Genomic DNA, 19,211 nt, shown 5'->3' on the forward strand with positions numbered 1-19,211 from the left:
CTAAGTTCGATACCCTGCCTTTCATAGGCTCAAATAAGACTTTCAATAGTGGAGGATAAAGCCGTAACATGCTTGCTTAACCTAAATTAAAACACTAACATTTACGCAACAAGTTCACTACCCACGGTCCTTTGCGACATGGTTCACTCAGGTCGCTACAATATATTCATTGCAATGCGTATATATAATTGCTTTGACTCCTCATAGTTCATTTTCCTCCGAATTTGGAATATGATCGAGGTCTGAAAAGTCTGTCAGCACCCGTCTTAGCTGCAAGAAATATTTGACTCACAGCTGTGATGGCAGAAATTCACAACATCATGCGAAGAAGATGCCGTGGCAGATTAAAATTATACCACAGAAGTGAGACGCTCAAGCTGTCAGAAAGAACAGAATACTTTGATATTTATGGTCAGATTTGTCCCGCTGGCCTTGAGTTCGACACTCATGACATCTGGCGCAGATTTGATCTCAGCTGTACTGATGGGCGTGTCTCCACCTCCACAGTCGAAGTTCAGTTCGCGGAATTTGATCGCTCCTTCAAACGCGCGACTGTCTCGGTGCAAATGGATGTGGGGAAATACTTGTCTCGTATCGGGTATGTGGGACCCGTTGAATCCACTTTCGAAGTGCTTCGGTCGGTCCATAGACGGCATCTGTTGTCGGTTCCGTTTGAAAACCTGACGATCCACAGCGGCGGAAGAGTGCAGCGCGAACCTTCGCTTCTTTTTGAGAAGATCGTGAATCGACGTCGGGGCGGATTCTGCTGTGAAAACAACGGCCTCTTCTACTGGCTCCTGGTCCAAATGGGCTTCCAGGTCACGAGGTTATCTGGCCAGGTCCGGTATCCTGACGGGCTCTACGGGCCTCCGTTTGACCACATGATTCTGATGGTGACTCTGGATGGTCGCCGCTGGCTGTGCGACGTCGGTTTTGGTGCTCCCGGTATCTTCTTCCCGCTGTCCCTGGACACCAGTGATCCACAGGAACAGGGCCACAGAGTTTACCGGGTCAGGGAAGATTCCGGAATGCATTTTCTGGAGTGGCAAGGAGAGGGGAGTACAGCCAAGACTCAGGAGTGGACCTCCCTTTACAAGTTTACTTTTGAACCCAGGGCTGCAGGGGACTTTGAACAGATGTGCCTGCATCATCAGACTTCAGAGTACTCGCTCTTCTTCTGCAAGTCCCTTTGCACGATGGCGAAACCCCATGGGAGGTCGACCTACATCGGCTTCAAGCTGACCAACACCACGTATCCGACAGGGACGGAAGGAGTGACTGAAACCACCAGAGAACTGAAGGCAGATGAAATCACAGATATTTTGGCTGAGGAGTTTGGAATTGTGCTGGACTCCCCACTCATTCCCAAGGACGAGCCAGTGACTCCACTCGATGTCGTGTATTGATTATTCAGCTGTACGACGACATGTCTGTGCCTGATTAAAGAATTAATGGCCACTGCCTTCTGCTTCCGTGTGGTGGTTGTTTGGTGAACGTTTAACTTGGTATATGACGCAACACACCAGGAAGCGGCTGGGCCTCACACACTCTGCACACACGAGAAATTGTCAGATTGATTTAATAAATTATACATACACTTTTAAGATGTACAATGGTTGTTGCATTTACCCAGTTGCCTTTTTTCTCCAAGACAAAATCTGCTTTTGAAGTATTTACACATGTACAATAATCAGGCAGCACTTTACAAAGCAAGGTGCAGATGACAATACAGATGTTGAGCGTCAAACCAAACGTCAGCCCCCTCAAACTCGTACACCTTCTGCAACGTTTGGAGGGATTGGTCTTTTAACACTCACCGTGATAATACCACATCAACACTTCCTGACTTTCAATGGGCTCGGTAAGGCCTTCTGGGAACTCTGACGTCATCCATCAACTCTGTCCGATCCACAAGAGGATCTCAAGGATTAAAGTCCATTGTGTTGCAAATCAAAAACAGTGAGGTACGGAGTGACGTTGCAAGATGGAAACTAGTGAAACACAGAACTCTACTCTGGGACAGGATTGGATGCCGGAACTGAAGGTCCTCGTCCAGCCTTCCTCTCATAGTTGACGAGTCTTTGACCGACCAGGTATCTGCAGGAAGAGGTTATGCAGTTTCAATGACACGATTCTTATCACCATGCTGGACGAAATTATGTTTGCAGTCGAATGGTAGTTATGGTTACAACACGTCAGTTGACTCATGCGTTTTCACTTGGGAGACGTTTGTCAGCACTTTTACTGCCACCATGGCGCCTCTGAATTATCACCTTCTATTACTACAGTATTTTCTGGGCAATAGAGCGCACTGGAATATTAGCCGCACCCACGAAATTTAAGAAGGAAACTGGATCATTATCGTACATAAGCCGCGGGTGCACAAGTGCTGTCCGCGCCACAGGAAATGCGTGAAAATCCATATATTAGCCTCGTTGTTGTTTAAGCCGCAGGGTTCAGACCGGGAGAAAAAAGTAGCGCCTTATTGTCCGTAAAATACGGTAATTCATCGTGAACTACTTGTAACAGTGGGTCAGAGCCACTGGAATCGAGGCTAATCCCTGACGCCAGAGTGCATCCCGTGGACGGCCTGCCACCCCATCACATGGCACAGAGCAACAGAGAGACCTTGATAGGGACACGCTCAGATCACTGAGGTACAGAGACAGGACAGACCTCTCCACTGTAATTGGAGAATTGTAACAACCAAACACACGCAACTAGATTAATTTTACAACAAATCTGCATTGGCATACAGAAAGTACTTTCATTTGCAGTGAGATTGCAGTATGAACAATGCAAAACTGAAGAGGTTTCTGGCCATAGTTGTCTGGTTTGAAGCCATTTTGACATAACCCAGCAAAACAGGAGGAGCAAACCTGCAACCTGACATTGAGAAGAACCAACCAAACCACTGAGATGTGTGCATAAAATAGAAAAACACTTTTATAAACTAGAAAACTGTGGCCATCTTCAAACTTTCATCTTATTCACGTTACTTACTTGTCATTCTTGATGTGTTCATAGAGGCGTTTGAACTGGCGAATTTGGAAGGACAGGATGCCGATCAGTGACACCACCATTAGGAGGAAGGGGTAGATTCTCCTTTGCATGAGTATCTCCATCTCTGGGGTGACACCTGAAGCGAGAGTAAGCGCTCATAGCTCTGGACATGTCACCTGATATATGGGTGTCTCTGCTCCGTATGCAGGCCCGGACACTCACCTACAGCTGGCACCACGCCTGCCGCGATCACGTACGGCACACACAATGACAGCAGCAAGACTGAGATGACGGGAGCAGCCAGTTTACGGATGATGAACTGGAGGTCAATGTTGCGTATCCCATTTGCATAAACCTAAAGAAAGATTCCAATACAATGTAATTAAGTGAGATTATCAAAGTTAACACACAGGTTTCTGACCCAAATCCAGCCAGACTAGTCATTTTTTTTGTGGCTGGCAAGAGCTAGGAATACATGTAGGTGAAATAATACGGTAAAGTGTACCAAAAACAAGCTCACCCACACACTGACCCACACAGATTACAGTTCAAGCTTTGCCCTTCGACAGGCTAGCTGGCGGAGATTATAAATCAAGAATTAATCAGGAAAATTGCGAAAAATAGAAGTGAAATGGATGAAAGATGGGAAAGTGGATGAATGTTTGTGCTTCAAGATGAAAACCAGAAAACAGAAAAGTCCTTGTGTTGTGAGTCAGTGGTTAAGGACGACAACGTGTGTACTTTGAAGCTAAGCAAAGAGAATTGTGATGCTAAAATTATTGGACTACTGGTCACAGAACAGCATTAAGAGATTGTTAAAAAAATCTGAATTTTTGGTTTTCCTTCAGATTTTGGCTCTTTGTAAGACTAAGTTCGATACCATGGCTTTTATAGGCCATTTATATATACTATAGGATAAAGCCTTAACATCGCACCTTTCAGTGCAACCGAAAGAATTTCCAGCAAAACAATTTCTGTGTGTGCATCACACACAAACAAACAAAGGGAGAGGAGAAAACAGGAAAAATAAACTGCCCATAAGCTAAGATACCTGCTCAATGACGGTCTTCAGCCACCACTGCGGGCCCATCAGAGTGATAGCAGCAATGATTTTAGCGTGAAGAACCCCAAGAGCCCAGTCCTGTAGATCATAAAAACAAACAGCTGAGTGGGACGCGGATGAATGGAGAATCAGTTCAGTCATCCGATGACCAATTTGATCCAATTTAGAATGAAAAGAATAACAGTAAGATCATCAAAACGGATGAAGGTGCAAGGAATATAATTATCAAAAGCAATTGTTTACCTGCCAGGGATAGAAAAGCGGCGTCTGGTCGAGTGGCACCCTGAGTGGAGCCACAATGACCAGTTCAAACAGCAGACCCAGCAGCAGCGGAATGACTCCAGCAACAAGCAGAGCAACCACAAGTGTCTTCAGAATCTAAAAAGAAGATGAAAGTGCATCGTCACAGCAGCTCCAAGGTCTTCTACTCTATTTGAAAATGATCAGACACGAATAGAGAAAGAAACCAACATCACTCACCATCAGTGTCCACTCTTGGACCTTATGTATGATGACCGTGCGCCCTTGGGGCATCCAGGCCAGAAGCACAGTCACCCCGCGAATTGACAGCCAGCAGACGTAGAGGCCACATGCTGCAGTGTAAAGCTCATGTATTTTGGAGTTTCCAGTCCAAAAGGACATCAACCAGCGTCCAGTGAAGACTGAAAGACGACGGGTTAATGTTAATAAACGCGGAAAGTGAAACGTGAGTCTAGGAAACTAGTGAATATGCACATGTGTTAGCAGCACTAGATGTTGTGGGTGTGTGGGTCTGACAGCAGGTGGTCTTACCTGGCAGTGTTAAACACACCAGACTGGCCACCAGCAGAGTGATGCACATGAACGCTATCAGCAAGACAATCTGGCAAAAAGAAAACAGATGTTTAGATAATGAAAGCGTTACATCCAGACTCCCTGTAATAACATGCAGCATGATGATTGATGTTTAAGAACACTGTAATTAAGAGGCGTATTGTGGGTTGAGAGTGGATGTTAACTGGGAGCACTCTTGAAATGAGAAAAACCCATTTAAGCTGCAGACGAAAGTCAATTTAAGGATCATTTACGAGAAACTTCAAATTACCATGTCGGCAACATGAACAGCAGAAATTGTGACGATGCTGAAACTTAGTTACTTAACACATTAGAAGGAGGAGTCTCACCCTGAGAGGGAAGCGAAGGGGGCGGTGGTATGGCTGGAAGCCCACAGGTCCGCCTTGTTGCAAGATGGCCTGGTGGGCTGCATGGAGCCCATCACCGACTGCTGGAGCCGGGTTGTTGTTATTATGGTGAGCAGGCGGCGGGTTGTTGTTGTTCACATGCTGGTTGGCATCATTATTTTCTTGCTCGCCCAGCAAGTATGAATGCAGATCTCTGTCGGAACAAGTCAATGAGGTTCGACCATGATCTCACAATTTAAGTTAAATAATTGACACCTCTGCTGTCCAATTTTTTTTTCTGTTGCACTGAGCCATGAAGATGGTTTCAAAACACATCAGTGAAAGCCAACAGAAGTCCTAAAATAAAATCTAATAGTGTTGATAGTCCTGATTTAATGTTTACACATAGGACAAGTTTAGACCTGCCATAGCACAGCAATCTTTTGTGCTTTATAAAGCCTGTAGAGTAAAAATTATATTTTAAATTACCAAAAATATGTTCAAATGATAGTGGCAGATATGTTGCCAATAATCTAATGCAGTGTTAACAACTGTTTTGTGTTATGAGCTGAGCAAAACATTAACAACTTTACATGCTTTAATTTTCGACACCAGAAACACTCCATAACTTTGACTTACAGCAGGTATCCAGCACTAACTGTCCAGGCCCTCACGAGACCTTTCAGCCACTGTCGTGTGTGTCCCTGCTCCAGAAGAGCTGGCAAAACCACCTGCAGTAATAAAAGCTCCAGCGACAGCTCGCTGACAGGGGCATCACTGAAGACAAAGAAAAACTGTTCACTGTTGTTGGAAAAATGGCTGAACACACGGAACTGTTTGGAACTCACCTGTAAAGCATGACGTTGTACGGCAGGAAGGTCGGCAGCAGGAGTTTAATCAGCCTGATGGGCAGCCACAGCATTAGCAACACGATGGAACCAAACACCACCACTGACAGAATGAAACGTCGTAAGTGTCTGTAGATGGGAAGATGAATCATCTCCTGCACTGGGTTGAAATCTGGATCATTCAGATTCCTCAGAAACCACAGAACCCCAGGTCGCAGAACCTGAGAAAAAAACAGGACAACAGTTAACTTAAAACATGGGGGTGGGGGGGGAGAAATAGTTCCAGAACCTACCTCTCTCAGGAGAAGAATAAATGACGCAAAGTAGAAGACGTAGACCATCCCGACTAACCAGTGTAAAAACATGGTGGTGCCAGGTGCTGATTTAAAGCTCAGCTCTCTGTCTTTCAGTGAAGCATCAAACATTTCCTGCAGATTGCACATTAGGCGCATTAACAACCGCTATGTTTATGCATAGATGATAAACATTACATTAGAAACATATCTAACAAATGAAGAGTGTAACTAATAATCTCTTAAAAGACAAAAACCTTAATTTAATTTAAAGACATGTAATCTACACAAAAAATAAGTCCACAAAAAGCACTTTTGTCGTCTGAAGATATGTGCAACTTATTTTATATGGAAAATGGCTGCTAAAAATAAAGATCTTACTAAAGAGCAGATATCCAGCCACCAACCGCAGATCAGTGGAAACACACCAATCTCCACGACAACCAGCAAAGAAACCTGCATTTGAACCAGAACAACGTATCACTACAGCTAGTATCATCAAGTATAAAGCAAAAATAGAAATAGGGTGACTGCTACAGGTAGCACAGGAAAAAAATCAGATATTACCTTGACCACAATGTAACAGACTCCCAAGAGACGCCGAGAACGTTGGAACCTGACGAGAGCAGCAAGTCCCTAAAACAGTGGCTTTAAGGACCAACAACAGCAATGTTGCCACACACACCAGAGATGTGTTTATCAGCCAATATGACTGAGATTAACGCTCAAAATGAGTTTAACAATTTCTGCACAAACATACACACACTGACATTTTTAGAAGAAAAGTGAAACTACAACAAGTTGATCAGAAAACAATCGTAATGAAAAGATACATGGCAGAGTATTAGCGTCATGGCTAGCAGAATGTATCCCACGATTGTGGTAATCAATCCTTCAAAGTGAGATGCCTGCACCTAGAGGTGTGAAAATGTAAAAACCAAAATGTAAATCACAAAATGACAAATAACATACAGAAAAATTGAGCATATTGTATGTCTTACATATTCCTCAAAGCCCAGACCCACGACAGAGAAATGACCGATGTGGTACGGACAAAATGCTGAAAAGAGGAAAGAGTTTATTGAGAAAATACTTGACCATTGAGTTTTAATTGTGTTTGGAATACATCAAAAGATACTCACCAAAAACCAGGATGAAGAGAGTGTTGAGAGACACGACCCAAAATACATGTTCCTGTGTGAGAAAACAGCATTTAGAGCCCGGTTACCCACAAGCAAAAATATTTATGTCATTGCTACTGAGACACAAAACTATTCTATAAGTGAAACATATAAGAGGTTATTACCAGGAACACCAGTGACCCATCCAGCCCGAGCATCTGCAAAATAAACAGAGGACCATCTTTACCAATTTGGACTACAAAACCTTTTCTCCTAAGTCATTTCAGTTGCTGTTATCATGCAGTTACCCTTTCCCATGTGAGCTCCTCGGCTGCTCTGTCCCACTCCAAAGCATTCCAATTCATGTCATCTGCAGAGAAAACAAACTTTTTAGCATGTTCTGAAGCCATCTGGAAGCTTTTCTCAGAGAAAACCCACGCACACGGGTGAGAACATGCAAACCCCATGTAGAGACCTGGAGTTTTCATGTCAACGGAGAAGGAAGTTTCATTTCAACAGGTGACTAACACCTTGACTTCGGATATGTCTGCAGAGCAATATTGGAAGAACACACAGCAGCTAGACAGGTTTGGCCAAGTCATATGACTTAAAGGCAGACGACAGATAAGAAAACTGACAACACTTTTGCACGGTCAAATAAGCTGTTGTGGAAGTAGTTTGCATGTATGTGCCACCCATTTAAAGCCTGGTAAAGTTGGAATGATTTCTTGGCTGCTCAGCTTTAATGTGAACCACATGGGGTAAAAAGAACTCCAACAGAGTCTTCATCTTGACGTGAACTTTAAAGACCTTGTGCTCCATTGTTGGCATCTGCCTCTTCAGCAGCTGCACCCTCCTCTTCCTCGAGCTCTGCATCGTCACCCTGGTCAGCTGGAACATCAGGCAGCTCTGGCTCTACCTCATCCTGGGCTGGCGGCTCAGCAGGGACCTGTTGGGCAGCTGGAGGCTCATCTGCTGCTCCCAGGCCTGCTGCTTGTGCCTGAGGGTGAAGCAATACAGTGATTATTTAAAGATGCGCAAATCTATCCGTAACGAAGCAAATATGCGACAAAAATGTGACAAAACTCTTGTCAAACTTTCGTCTTAAATGCCATATCAATCTTGGCAAATGTGCATACCTCAGCTTGTCCGGCTGCATTAGGTGGCTGCGGCTGGTGCTGCTCTAACCACTGGGGGGCGCCACCATGAACTATCTGTTCTCTCAGCCAAACAAGGCTTATGAATGCACACAGGGTGCAGGTGACAACAAAACAGCCCTGCAGACAATCAGCCAGAAGGTTCTCTCTGTGACAGACAAACAAAAAAAATCAAGAAGCTGGCGACACAGCTTTTCCAAAAAAACTGGTGATGCATCATTTTTCATTAAAGCTACTGTATATTTTAGTGTAATTAATTATTCAACAGGGCAAATTAACATCCCAATGAATTTGAATGAACCAAGTCTGACAACACTGCTGATTGATTGTGTCAAATTGTGCACATTATTTTACACAAAAACTTTAAAAGGATTTGTTTTAAAGTTTTGTTTTTATTGATATGTACAGCAGCACATTTCTGAGACTGTGCATAGTTATGCAGTTTAATGGAGACAGAATGAATGCAAAGGCAAATGACTGAGCTTCCAGCTAAAAGGTTAGTGAAATTATAGTGCAGAAACAGACTCCCAAACTTCTTTTAAGGGCACTGCACTGAGGAAAAGTGATGATCCCCAGGTTATTTACAGGGACTCTTGTTACCAGCTATCAGTGAGACATTGACACTATGACAGTTACATAATTTAGTTTTAAATCACACACAATCCTTCCCTATTACTCACGTCGACAGCATGTCGAGGGGCAGTGTCAACAGTGAGCTCACAGAGCCAGTAAACAGACACTTGTAGATTCGACCTGGAAGAAATGTGAAACCCTTACTTCACATAATTTAGCAATGTACAAGCAACACAGTTCTAGACTGCAGGATTTCCACTGCATACTACTGAGGATTTACCACGTCACAATAAGCTTTTGGTGTTATGTAAAAGCATAAATCACTGATATAGCAGTTTTTGTGGGAGAGTTAAACATGAGCTAATGTGGTTTATATCTGGTCACTAGAGAAAGTGTAGAACATGTTCGATGGTGTGACGCACGGTTTAAACATAGATTTCAAATGACTTACATGCTGTTAGAGGAACCACACCAAGCCACGCAAAGGCCACCAGTGTGTAATGGAACCAGTAGCGAATGGCCGTGCCCACACTAGTTAGCAAGCCAGCACAAATGTCCTGGATAGGGAGTCTTGAGGGCATGTCAGGAGAATAGACTGCAGGAGAAACAGCAAGAAAATGATAGTAGGGCAAGTTCCAAATGAAAAATCAACATGAAGCTGTTGAACTTCCACACTGTGGGAATAACACAGGCCATCTAAAGTAGAAATAGATATATAGACTTACTTGGTGTGAACGCAAATCGGTGTTTGCATAATTCACAGTATTCCTTCCTGCTGTGTTTCAACCACTGGACCAAACTGCAAAGCATTGCAGACAAATTACAAAATCATACTCATCTTACAGCATGTAAAAAAATCATGTACTGTACCTTTTCGATTTTTTAACAAAAACATAAGTGCAAAATGTGGGGAATTATGTGTTGATCTTGAGGATGGGCATTGTCCCACCTGCCAGGTTCCGGTGCCCAAGACCCACCGCCAAAGGAAACTAAACTACTATAGGCTGATGGAGAGACTCATCCTCCCCCACAGTCAATGACTGGCATCAGCCATTTTGGGTGGAGTTGTCTGCTGGGATGGCAGTATTATGGACAGGGACAGACAGAGGCAGGACAGACTGGTGAAGAGAGCTGCACTATTGACTCAGTAGCGGCCAACCTGTCTCACCCTTTCCAGGACACTCAGATGGCACTGAGCAGCACCCTGGCTGCACGAAGGAGCAATTTCATTGTTTCATTGTGCCCACTGTTATATAATTGTAAACTCTGATGAGTCTCAAAATTAAGAGATTTTTTTTAAATGTGCAATGTGATGCAACTTTGTGCTTATGTTTTATGTATAATGTTGCTTTGTATTCACCTTTGTCGGTTAGTGTGTCATTGCTCTATTTTTATGGAATTTTCCCACTGTTCTATGGAACAAATAAAAGCTATTTGATTCCACTTTTACACTCCATCAGGTTTAGTAAAAAATGCTCCTTCAACCTAATAAAAAAAAAAAAAAAAAAAAAAAAAATCGGACACCTGTCACTCCATGCAAAATTGACCGAAAGAAAATCTCCACGGCAGATAGTGTAGGTCTAAAATACTGTAATTACAGTGACCACAAGGGAAATTAGTCGGACAGCTGAGAAACAGAAATGAAATTGAAAAATGAATATTGATGTTTTTTCTGTGAAGATATATTTAACACAACTTTAAAAAATATGATTCCAGAAACACTGCACAAGTCTATTTAAAAAGCGTTATTGAATCAGAAGTTCAACGATCATTAACAAAAAGACTTAATTCTCTAATCAGGTGGTGCAGAACATTTGACCCTTAATTCTTGTAATCAGATCATAACCCTCTTAAGGTTTCAAACAAAGAATGGCACTTAAATCCTTGCTTCCCTTTTTAGAAAGCGAGTTTAAAAATAAATGACGGCCCTCCAGACTGTCAGAATAAACGCTCATAGATTGATTAGAAAAACCATTGGCTTGTCTGTAGGTCAGTTTCCTTTCTCTGACATATCCTTGATATTGTTGATCACTGAGTCACATTTACAAGTGCTTCTGTGTGTGGGTTGGTTAGTCTATATCACACAGGTGTATGTATTAACAGTAGGTCATCCCATCTGTGATTCTCGTTGATCCGCCTGTCTTTGTTGGTCCTTTATGCAGGCATGTCTGCTTTAGCTCCCTCCACCAGTTTGTCTTGTTTTTGGGCCATACTTTGTCTCAGGGGGTAAACTGTTTAGTCTCCTAAGTTTGGGAGTTAACAACTTTGTGGCTGTGTAGCATTTAATTCAGAATGATTATTTTAAAGATGTATTATAAGATGCCATTATTAATACAATAAACAGATAATTTGGAGTGTATTTAGCTGTTTTTGCTGAAATTTTAGTAATTGATGTAAATTATTAGTCATGGCGAATAGGAGAGGTGATATTGTGAATCTAAAAAGGTAGGCAACCTCCCGCAGGGCCTCAAAATATCTCGTAATGTAAATGACGTCTGCCTTTTCCTCCTCATCGATTACAGCTGCTTACCATTCCTGATGAATGAACTTGATACTGCCAGTGCAGACACAGGGATGATATAGAGGTTTGTCTGGGGTTCCCTCTGAGCGGCACACACGGCAGATATCAGCTGAAACAGATAGACGGAAAGAAAGAAAAAGCCTTTAGAATGAATGTGGTCATGAAACAAAACCAACATAAAAACTAATATTGATCAACACACATCTGCTCGCCGCATGACTTGAATGTGAACCACATTTTCTGAATATACTGTACAGGTCAAGTAATGTAAGCCAATAATGGAGTACTGAAATACAGTCTGTGGTCAGTACAAACATTTTTAATTGATCATAATACATAAATATACCACAAAGGAGCTAAACTAACTCGAATCCAATAAACAAATGCCCAATAAAGGCATATTTAGAATGCAACACTTTCCATGTCCACTTATCCAATGACAATTTCACTAATAACTTCATAACTATTATAGTCTCACTTATAACTGAGTGAAATTACGATTGGATAAGAAAAGATGACACAACATTTATGGCAGTGATGTTAATTATGGATTGATACGACTGACTGGAAATACTCCTAAACGCAAAAAAAAGTTCTAAATGCTTGACGAGTCCGAAAAAACAACCTTTACAAGGCTTTCTCCGTAATGCAAACACAACTCACTTACACTCATTGCACACCACATTGATGACGTAACCACGTCTCCATGTACCCCATATGGTCTCAAACTAAATGTTGCCATGTTAATGCATATTATAGGGCAAGTTTGTTCTGTACTGTTTGATGCAACACACCGCTGACTAAGGTGATGCGTTACCCGCAGGCCAGCTCACAGGTAGGCTGGGTCCACCGATGTGCGACCCTGTTGTCGTTAGCCAAAGAACGGACTCAGAAAACAGGTATTTACCTTCCTCCGCAGTGTCCATGTTTGCTGTATACCAGTCACCGTTTATCCTGGTAGAAAGAATCCATCCACGACGGACACGACCTACGAGCTACCGTTATAGCTCGGATGCATTGACTCTCTTAAAATGGTTTCCAACACACCAAGACAGCACTGGCTTCGGCTTCCCTTTAAAAGTCTTTAAAAACTTCGTCGCCAGCGTGATTCGATATAATCTTGTCTTAATGCAAAGCCACAATATGTTCACATAATTTGAATAACTGCAATTACTTTTCCGACGACGGAGACGAAGGTCTCGCCAAACCTGCTACCGTCACTGCTAGCCACTGTCACACACAACGGTCACTTCCGCTTTTCTCTTCTTCTACTGAATTCCAGGATACATGGCATTACTCGACATCGCCTCCAACAGGTACACTGAGTGCCATGTAGTTCTGCCAGACGGAAATAAGGCGTTTTTCGCAGCGGCTACTCAGGTCATACGTTCGCAAATATTACATTCTTTGTTATAATAATGTGACTTTTTATAACTACCACCAAAACTGACTGACCAAATGTATTTTTTCAAATTTCGAGTGTATTCAGTATTTCCCAAAAATACCACTTAGCTGTATACGTTCATACCAGAAAGCTAGTGGTCAGAAAGCACATTTTACAGGGGCCGTGGCTTAGTTGGTTAAAGCGCCTGTCTAGTAAACAGGAGATCCTACGTTCGAATCCCAACGGTGCCTTTTGTCAAGTAGCGCTCATTGAGACAAGTTGTAGTTCTCTAATTAATGAAGTGCATCGGGAAAACACGAATTGAAACGTTTATATATGCTCTCTAAATTGTACCACCAGGATTTTAATTTGAAATGTTTAACAGGAAGTTGTTGGAATGTTCGGAGCGTCACTCAATCATAATTCACTTTCACTGCAACTGTGGAGCACTTCAGAAGATCAGGTACATTTACCATTTACTGCATTTTAATGCGTCATCTGCGTCGCTTTTGCAATGTTTTGTTCACATAAAACTTACTAAAATCTCTCAATTCGAACTGGAGTTTTGGTTGAGTGCTTAGTCATTGTGTCGCGCAAATACTTACACAATCACTTCATTGTTAAAAAAAAAGCGACATTGTTTACTGTCTCAGGATGGCTAACGAAGCTCGACCATGCCCGTGTGACTTGGGCGACGAGTTGACGTACGCAGGTCGGGGTGAAGAGGTGCAGATCGAGCACACCAGAGCTTATATCGTGAAGCCTCCCTCTTCATGTGACAAAGCCATCGTCGTGATTCAAGACATCTATGGATGGCAGCTCTCCAACACAAGATACATGGCAGATCTGCTGGCAGCAAATGGATACATGTATATATTACACACACAACATCATGCATTTGTAAAATCAGCCTATAATAAATCACTCATGTTGTTTGCTTTGTTGAGCAGTGCTGTGTGTCCAGACTTCTATGTTGGAAAAGAGCCATGGAGTCCATCACATGACTGGTCCAAATTCCAGGAGTGGCTTGAAGACAGGAAGCCGACAAATATTAACAAGTGAGTTCAATGTTTGACCCGCGTTACAGTTTGTAGAACATCAAGCGCTGTTGATGCTTATCTGAGTAACACAAGGTTCACAAATATACCACAGACTTCTCGAACGACATTGTGTTTTGCATGGCAAATGTGTTTGATATTTTTCAGGATAAAATGACCCGGTCTCTAGCATTGTCAAATAAAAAGTGAGCAGCATCACATTCAAATGTGTTGTTGCAACTATAATAATTCAAAAATATTTTTGGAAATGTCGCCATGTGTAATTTCAAAATCCCATTTCTCCAGAGAGGTGGATGCTGTGCTTAGATTCCTGAAGGAACAATGTGGAGCCAAACATTTTGGAGTAGTCGGCTTCTGCTGGGGAGGCATTGCTACACACTACCTGGCGCTGGATTATCCTGAAATAAAAACTGGGGTCTCAGTCTACGGTATGTTGTTTGACCAATAAGTGCTGTACTGTTTTGAATTAACCTGAAATGTTTTTGACTTGAACAGGGATTATCCGTGAAAGAGAGGACCGGTATGACCTCAAGTGTCCCACTCTTTTTATCTTTGGGGAGAAAGATGACTTCATCCCGTTGGCGCAGGTGAGTGAGAAAAGATACCACAAATGTGGTGAGAAAGATTGAAACAATCTGGCTTCCAGGTGACTGCCCTTGAGGCCAAGCTGAAGGAAAAGTGCACCATGGATTACCAGGTGAAGATCTTTCCAGGTCAGAGTCATGGGTTTGTCCACCGCAAGAATGAAGACATGAATCCCACAGACAAACCACAAATTCTGGAAGCACGGACAGATATGCTGAACTGGTTGAAGAAATACATGTAAATGTGACTTTAAGCAATTAATCCAGAAGCTATTCATACATTGCATTCTGTCACTGCCATTCTGAATAATAAATGTTACTTTTAGAAGTCTATTTTATTTCTACTTATTTGTATTAAGTATTTTCAGGAGGATTGTAACTTGATTGGATAAGCTTCATTTTCGCTAAATGTCCTAAATTTCTAGTCCAGCAGGATGCACAATATGTCCGTCATTAAAACATATGCTATATTGCAAAACAGTTTCATAAGGATCTACCAGTCACAGGAAGTAAGCTGTTCTCCTGTCGAAATCTTAGAAAGAAGGTATAAGAACAATTCAGATTCCAAAAATGTCAACAGACCAACATTTTAATGGCGACCTTGAAACAGGAACAGCTTGACGATCGAGTATCAAATGATAAATAGCAATAAGCACTGTGGTTTGGACATGTTGCTCTGGAAGTGCCAAAATTCAGGTTTCTAAGAGCCCAGTCTAGCACTTCGATGTTCAGTCCTCACTCTCTCCCGGGTTTCTGATGTCGTCAATTTTAAGAATCATCTTAACCACTTGAGTGGCCAACAGGATCTGCTGCTTCTTGCCAATCAGGGTCTCAATGACATGCTGCTGCTTCATGTCTTCAGGAGAGGGGAAAAAAACATTAGCAATGAAAGTAGGACAAGAATCAACAACTCACACTTCACGCTTCTTACCATTGGTGTTGTTATGCAGACAGTCAATTCCAAGGAAGGGGTTATTCTCCCCAACCTGTCTGGCTCTGACGTCTGTCATGGTCTGGATCGGGTTGAGCCCACTGTTCTCAGCAAGTGCCATGGGGATCACCTCCAAGGCATCAGCAAATGCCCGCATGGCGTACTGCTCCAATGACGGACACTACAAAGACGGTGGCAACGTGTTAGAAGGGCTCAGTTAAAAGACTTTCCCTGCTTCATTTTCACACCCTCACCTTGTCTGCTGCCTCATTAACTGCCAGAGCGCAGGCAATTTCTGAAGCTCCACCTCCATACACAACCCGGTTGTCTCTGACCAGATTGCGGATGACACAAAGAGCATCATGAAGAGCTCGCTTGGCTTCCTCGATGATCTGGTGATAAAGTTAAGACTGTAAACTAAAAGCAAATGGTCAAAGAGACGACTTTCAGGATGAGAAACACAGACCATCTTGTTGCCGCCGCGGATGAAGATGGTGACTGCTCTGGAATTTTTGCACTCCTGGATAACCAGCATGCGATCCTTCGTGGTGCCAAAGGAGATCTCCTTCACGACACCGGCAGTGCCAAGCTTCTCTGGTGTCAGTTCACAGAACCTTGGGACAATTCGTCCTCCTGTTGCTATAGCGATCAACTGCAATAGATTAGACATTGAGGATGATCAGTTCAATATGAACCTGTTTTTCCATGATGAAAATATGTCATTGTGCAGAGGAAAAAAAACAAACACATTTAGAAAAGAATAATGATAACAACATGACGTAATCAAAATCTGGACCAGGAAGAAATAGGGAGGACAAAGCTCAACAAATTTGAATAATCAGATAAATGGAGTAACAGAGTGAACATAAAAAGCTATATTTGTATTATCACATAATTGTATATTTAAGAACTAAGAAGTATTTTCTTTCATCTTGAAGTTGTTCATTTAATTATATTTTACTGTTCACCCACCAGTGTAATGCAATCGTATAATAAACATTTTATGCAACTAATAGGCGTCATTTGTAAGAATATTTTTCTCTGTAATTAATGAAAACTCAGGCAGCAACATGCCAAACCTTTTATCCATTAATGTTGAAACATAACTAAACTAAACTATAACTAAATTTTTGTTTTTATTTACTATAATTAAGATTTAGTGAGATCGAACACAGCAAGACAGAAATAAACTCAAGTACATGAACAGTACTCCATTAACTCACCTCAATCTCTGGTCCACCAACCCAGCGAACAGCTGGCAACTCGTTTTGCAACAGAAGATGATTGGCCTCATCATCAAAGCCCCATTGGCAAATAGCCAAGTTAGCTCCGTTGGTTTTCACCTAAAGCACAAGTTTATGCACATGAGAACATGCCAAACAATTACTCGCTGGTTTGACGAATAAAGCAACAGAAGGCCACAAGAGAAACTGAATGACTTACCTGTTGGATCATTTCCTCAAACTTCTCCTTCTCATATTTCTGAAGCGCTTTGTAGTCCTCCACTGAAGTAACATCCAACTTATGCTTGGTCTTGGGCTTAGGGGGCTCAAACGGGCAGGTGAGGATGGCAATCTTAACATCTTTGAGAACCTGTTCAGCGGAAAAGGCCGACTCTTAATGAAAAATATCCTGCGCTATATAATAAGAACCATAATCCTTCAAACAGCCATAAGCACAATGTATAGCACAAGCAATTTGTTTCTGAAAAGCATTGCTTAATATATTGAAATGAGTCTCTGCGGCCTGGTACCTTGGGCATCTGGGGATGGCTGAACTCTTTGTCCACAATGACACCCTTAATGAGCTGTGTGTCCTCCAATTTCCCTCCTGCTTTGCCCTCCATCTTGATGAGTTCAAAGTCAACGTCCTTCCTCTCCATGTCAGCCACAGTCAGAATGGCATTAACAGCAATCTCTGCCATTTGTCTGTGGCACCGGTTGATACTAAAACAAGAATGGAAAATATTAGTCATTCAGTTGAGCCAGATCAGCTCATGGGTGGGTGAAAGAAGACGTACACTTTGGATCCTAGGGTCGTCATGGCTGTCTGAATCAGTGGTTCTGTATTGTTTGGATCGAAGGGGAAGGTTTCTGCAATTTTATCAAGCTGGTTGATGGCGATACGGGCGGCTTGGTCGTAACCATCAGAGATCCTGATGGGGTGGATTCCACGGTCCAACAGCTGCTCTGCCTGTTCAAGCAGGGCCCCGGCAAGCACTGGCAAGGGGCGCAATGATAAAACAGCATGCAAATCAATTATCAGATAACATGTCACCATTAAGACAAACATTTTTTTTTTGATACATTTGCATCAGGGAACAGAAAACTGGTGGTTAATCCGAGCAAGATCGTCTTCATAATAATAATATTTTCCATACCTACTACTCCAGTGGTTCCATCACCAATCTCATCATCTTGGGATTTGGAGAGTTCCACCATCAGCTTTGCAATCTGGTGGTCCACATCCATCATGCTGAGAATGGTGGCTCCATCATTCGTGACAGTAACTTCTCCATCTCGGTCAACCATCATCTTATCGAGACCTGTGTGTAGTCAGACAAGAATGATTTGGAAAAAAAACAGAAACAGTACAAATGATGCAAAGCACGTTTCCCGTTACTCTAATTCCACCACCCTTATACAATGTAAGTAATAGCTTTATGTGATTGGTTAAAAAACGGAATACCTACCATTTGGTCCCAAAGATGTTTTTAGGGTTGACGCAACTGCCTTTGCTGCCATAATGTGAGACTACAAAACAGTAACACCAAAAATGTCATGTCATCATGTCATCAAAAATCACCACCGCATTAAATAAATTGACATATATATATATCCGCAGATCAAATATGTGCTGATGTGTCTGATCAAACTGAATTGGTTCACTGACGCGTCGTACTGGGCACAGCCCCGCTGGGCAGACCCCAGTGGCCACACGCACAGAAGCACATGGGCCTCTTGTTAGCGTGTAGCATTTCGGAATGACTACTCGATGCGTGCCACAAATAATGCAACAGTTAATACTAAACCGCATGCATTTTCAAGCAATACAAGAGACGCTCTTGTCAATATAAATACTACGTCATAGCGTCGGCAGAATCACAATGCAGCATTCAAACATAACGAAACGGGCACTAGCCACATCCATTGTACCTTGAGAGCGTCAATGCCCGTCAAGCGTGTTTTCTTATCCTGGTCTTTGATGATGATAAACGGCCTCCCATATTCATCGAAGGCTAATGTGCCCAACGCTGACATCCTGGCTGAAGACTAACGTCACCGTAAGACAGTTTATGCTCAAGAATAGGAAGTTTTAAGATGAAAAAGTGGAGTGTAGCGGAGCTGCAGCCGGGCGTGTTAGCCGGCGACTTCTGGAAGACTCCACGGGCGGACGGGACGGAACCAAGTCAAATTACTACTGCACTAAAACGACCACGTGTTTGTGTAATTCAAATACATTAATTAAACATATAAATCCTGATCTGAGAATTAATATAAGTCACGCCGGGAAGT

At 42.5% G+C, this 19,211-nt stretch overlaps 4 protein-coding genes across 4 annotated transcripts; 2 read left to right on the top strand and 2 right to left on the bottom strand.

Annotated features, from left to right (window-relative positions):
• The first annotated feature begins 513 nt into the window (after nucleotides 1–513).
• LOC128756409 (arylamine N-acetyltransferase, pineal gland isozyme NAT-3-like) lies at nucleotides 514–1,453 on the top strand. The gene has a single exon (XM_053860904.1). The coding sequence runs from the start codon at nucleotides 567–569 to the stop codon at nucleotides 1,404–1,406; it is 840 nt and encodes a 279-aa protein (XP_053716879.1). The 5' UTR covers nucleotides 514–566; the 3' UTR covers nucleotides 1,407–1,453.
• Nucleotides 1,454–1,563: 110 nt separating this feature from the next.
• LOC128756408 (E3 ubiquitin-protein ligase MARCHF6-like) lies at nucleotides 1,564–12,987 on the bottom strand. The gene is made up of 25 exons (XM_053860903.1): nucleotides 12,647–12,987; nucleotides 11,749–11,848; nucleotides 9,944–10,017; nucleotides 9,670–9,813; nucleotides 9,326–9,398; nucleotides 8,628–8,793; nucleotides 8,299–8,488; nucleotides 7,797–7,858; nucleotides 7,674–7,706; nucleotides 7,510–7,561; nucleotides 7,369–7,427; nucleotides 7,201–7,281; nucleotides 6,935–7,003; nucleotides 6,749–6,823; nucleotides 6,368–6,502; nucleotides 6,075–6,295; nucleotides 5,866–6,003; nucleotides 5,230–5,440; nucleotides 4,859–4,928; nucleotides 4,547–4,728; nucleotides 4,310–4,444; nucleotides 4,055–4,144; nucleotides 3,226–3,358; nucleotides 3,004–3,139; nucleotides 1,564–2,097 (listed from the first exon to the last, which is right to left on the bottom strand). Exons 1-25 carry the CDS (start codon nucleotides 12,663–12,665, stop codon nucleotides 2,010–2,012), a joined length of 2,736 nt encoding a protein of 911 aa, XP_053716878.1. The 5' UTR covers nucleotides 12,666–12,987; the 3' UTR covers nucleotides 1,564–2,009.
• Nucleotides 12,988–13,495: 508 nt separating this feature from the next.
• Nucleotides 13,496–15,085, top strand: cmbl (carboxymethylenebutenolidase homolog (Pseudomonas)). The gene is made up of 6 exons (XM_053860513.1): nucleotides 13,496–13,586; nucleotides 13,777–13,992; nucleotides 14,074–14,181; nucleotides 14,467–14,609; nucleotides 14,677–14,768; nucleotides 14,828–15,085. Exons 1-6 carry the CDS (start codon nucleotides 13,498–13,500, stop codon nucleotides 15,005–15,007), a joined length of 828 nt encoding a protein of 275 aa, XP_053716488.1. The 5' UTR covers nucleotides 13,496–13,497; the 3' UTR covers nucleotides 15,008–15,085.
• A 250-nt stretch (nucleotides 15,086–15,335) lies between these two features.
• On the bottom strand, nucleotides 15,336–19,077 carry cct5 (chaperonin containing TCP1, subunit 5 (epsilon)). The gene is made up of 11 exons (XM_053859815.1): nucleotides 18,852–19,077; nucleotides 18,389–18,449; nucleotides 18,077–18,241; nucleotides 17,717–17,915; nucleotides 17,450–17,642; nucleotides 17,140–17,289; nucleotides 16,920–17,039; nucleotides 16,163–16,348; nucleotides 15,951–16,088; nucleotides 15,697–15,877; nucleotides 15,336–15,621 (listed from the first exon to the last, which is right to left on the bottom strand). Exons 1-11 carry the CDS (start codon nucleotides 18,954–18,956, stop codon nucleotides 15,494–15,496), a joined length of 1,626 nt encoding a protein of 541 aa, XP_053715790.1. The 5' UTR covers nucleotides 18,957–19,077; the 3' UTR covers nucleotides 15,336–15,493.
• Between the last annotated feature and the right edge of the window lie 134 nt (nucleotides 19,078–19,211).

This window comes from Synchiropus splendidus, chromosome 3 (assembly GCF_027744825.2).
Source record: "Synchiropus splendidus isolate RoL2022-P1 chromosome 3, RoL_Sspl_1.0, whole genome shotgun sequence".
Lineage (NCBI taxonomy): Eukaryota > Metazoa > Chordata > Actinopteri > Syngnathiformes > Callionymidae > Synchiropus > Synchiropus splendidus.

What these genes read in the sequence shown, in the direction of transcription:
- LOC128756409 (XM_053860904.1), top strand. Translation starts at nt 567, where the DNA reads ATGGATGTGGGGAAATACTTGTCTCGTATCGGGTATGTGGGACCCGTT.
- LOC128756408 (XM_053860903.1), bottom strand. An exon ending in TCTGTTACATTGTGGTCAAG is followed by an intron (nt 6,824 to 6,934) that starts GTAATATCTGAT and finishes GTTCAAATGCAG; the next exon opens with GTTTCTTTGCTGGTTGTCGT. An exon ending in TTATTCTTCTCCTGAGAGAG is followed by an intron (nt 6,296 to 6,367) that starts GTAGGTTCTGGA and finishes TTTTTTTCTCAG; the next exon opens with GTTCTGCGACCTGGGGTTCT.
- cmbl (XM_053860513.1), top strand. Translation starts at nt 13,498, where the DNA reads ATGTTTAACAGGAAGTTGTTGGAATGTTCGGAGCGTCACTCAATCATA. An exon ending in GGAGCACTTCAGAAGATCAG is followed by an intron (nt 13,587 to 13,776) that starts GTACATTTACCA and finishes TTACTGTCTCAG; the next exon opens with GATGGCTAACGAAGCTCGAC. An exon ending in CTGGCAGCAAATGGATACAT is followed by an intron (nt 13,993 to 14,073) that starts GTATATATTACA and finishes TTTGTTGAGCAG; the next exon opens with TGCTGTGTGTCCAGACTTCT.
- cct5 (XM_053859815.1), bottom strand. Translation starts at nt 18,956, where the DNA reads ATGTCAGCGTTGGGCACATTAGCCTTCGATGAATATGGGAGGCCGTTT. An exon ending in TGGAACCACTGGAGTAGTAG is followed by an intron (nt 17,916 to 18,076) that starts GTATGGAAAATA and finishes GCCCCTTGCCAG; the next exon opens with TGCTTGCCGGGGCCCTGCTT. An exon ending in TTAATGAGGCAGCAGACAAG is followed by an intron (nt 15,878 to 15,950) that starts GTGAGGGTGTGA and finishes CCGTCTTTGTAG; the next exon opens with TGTCCGTCATTGGAGCAGTA.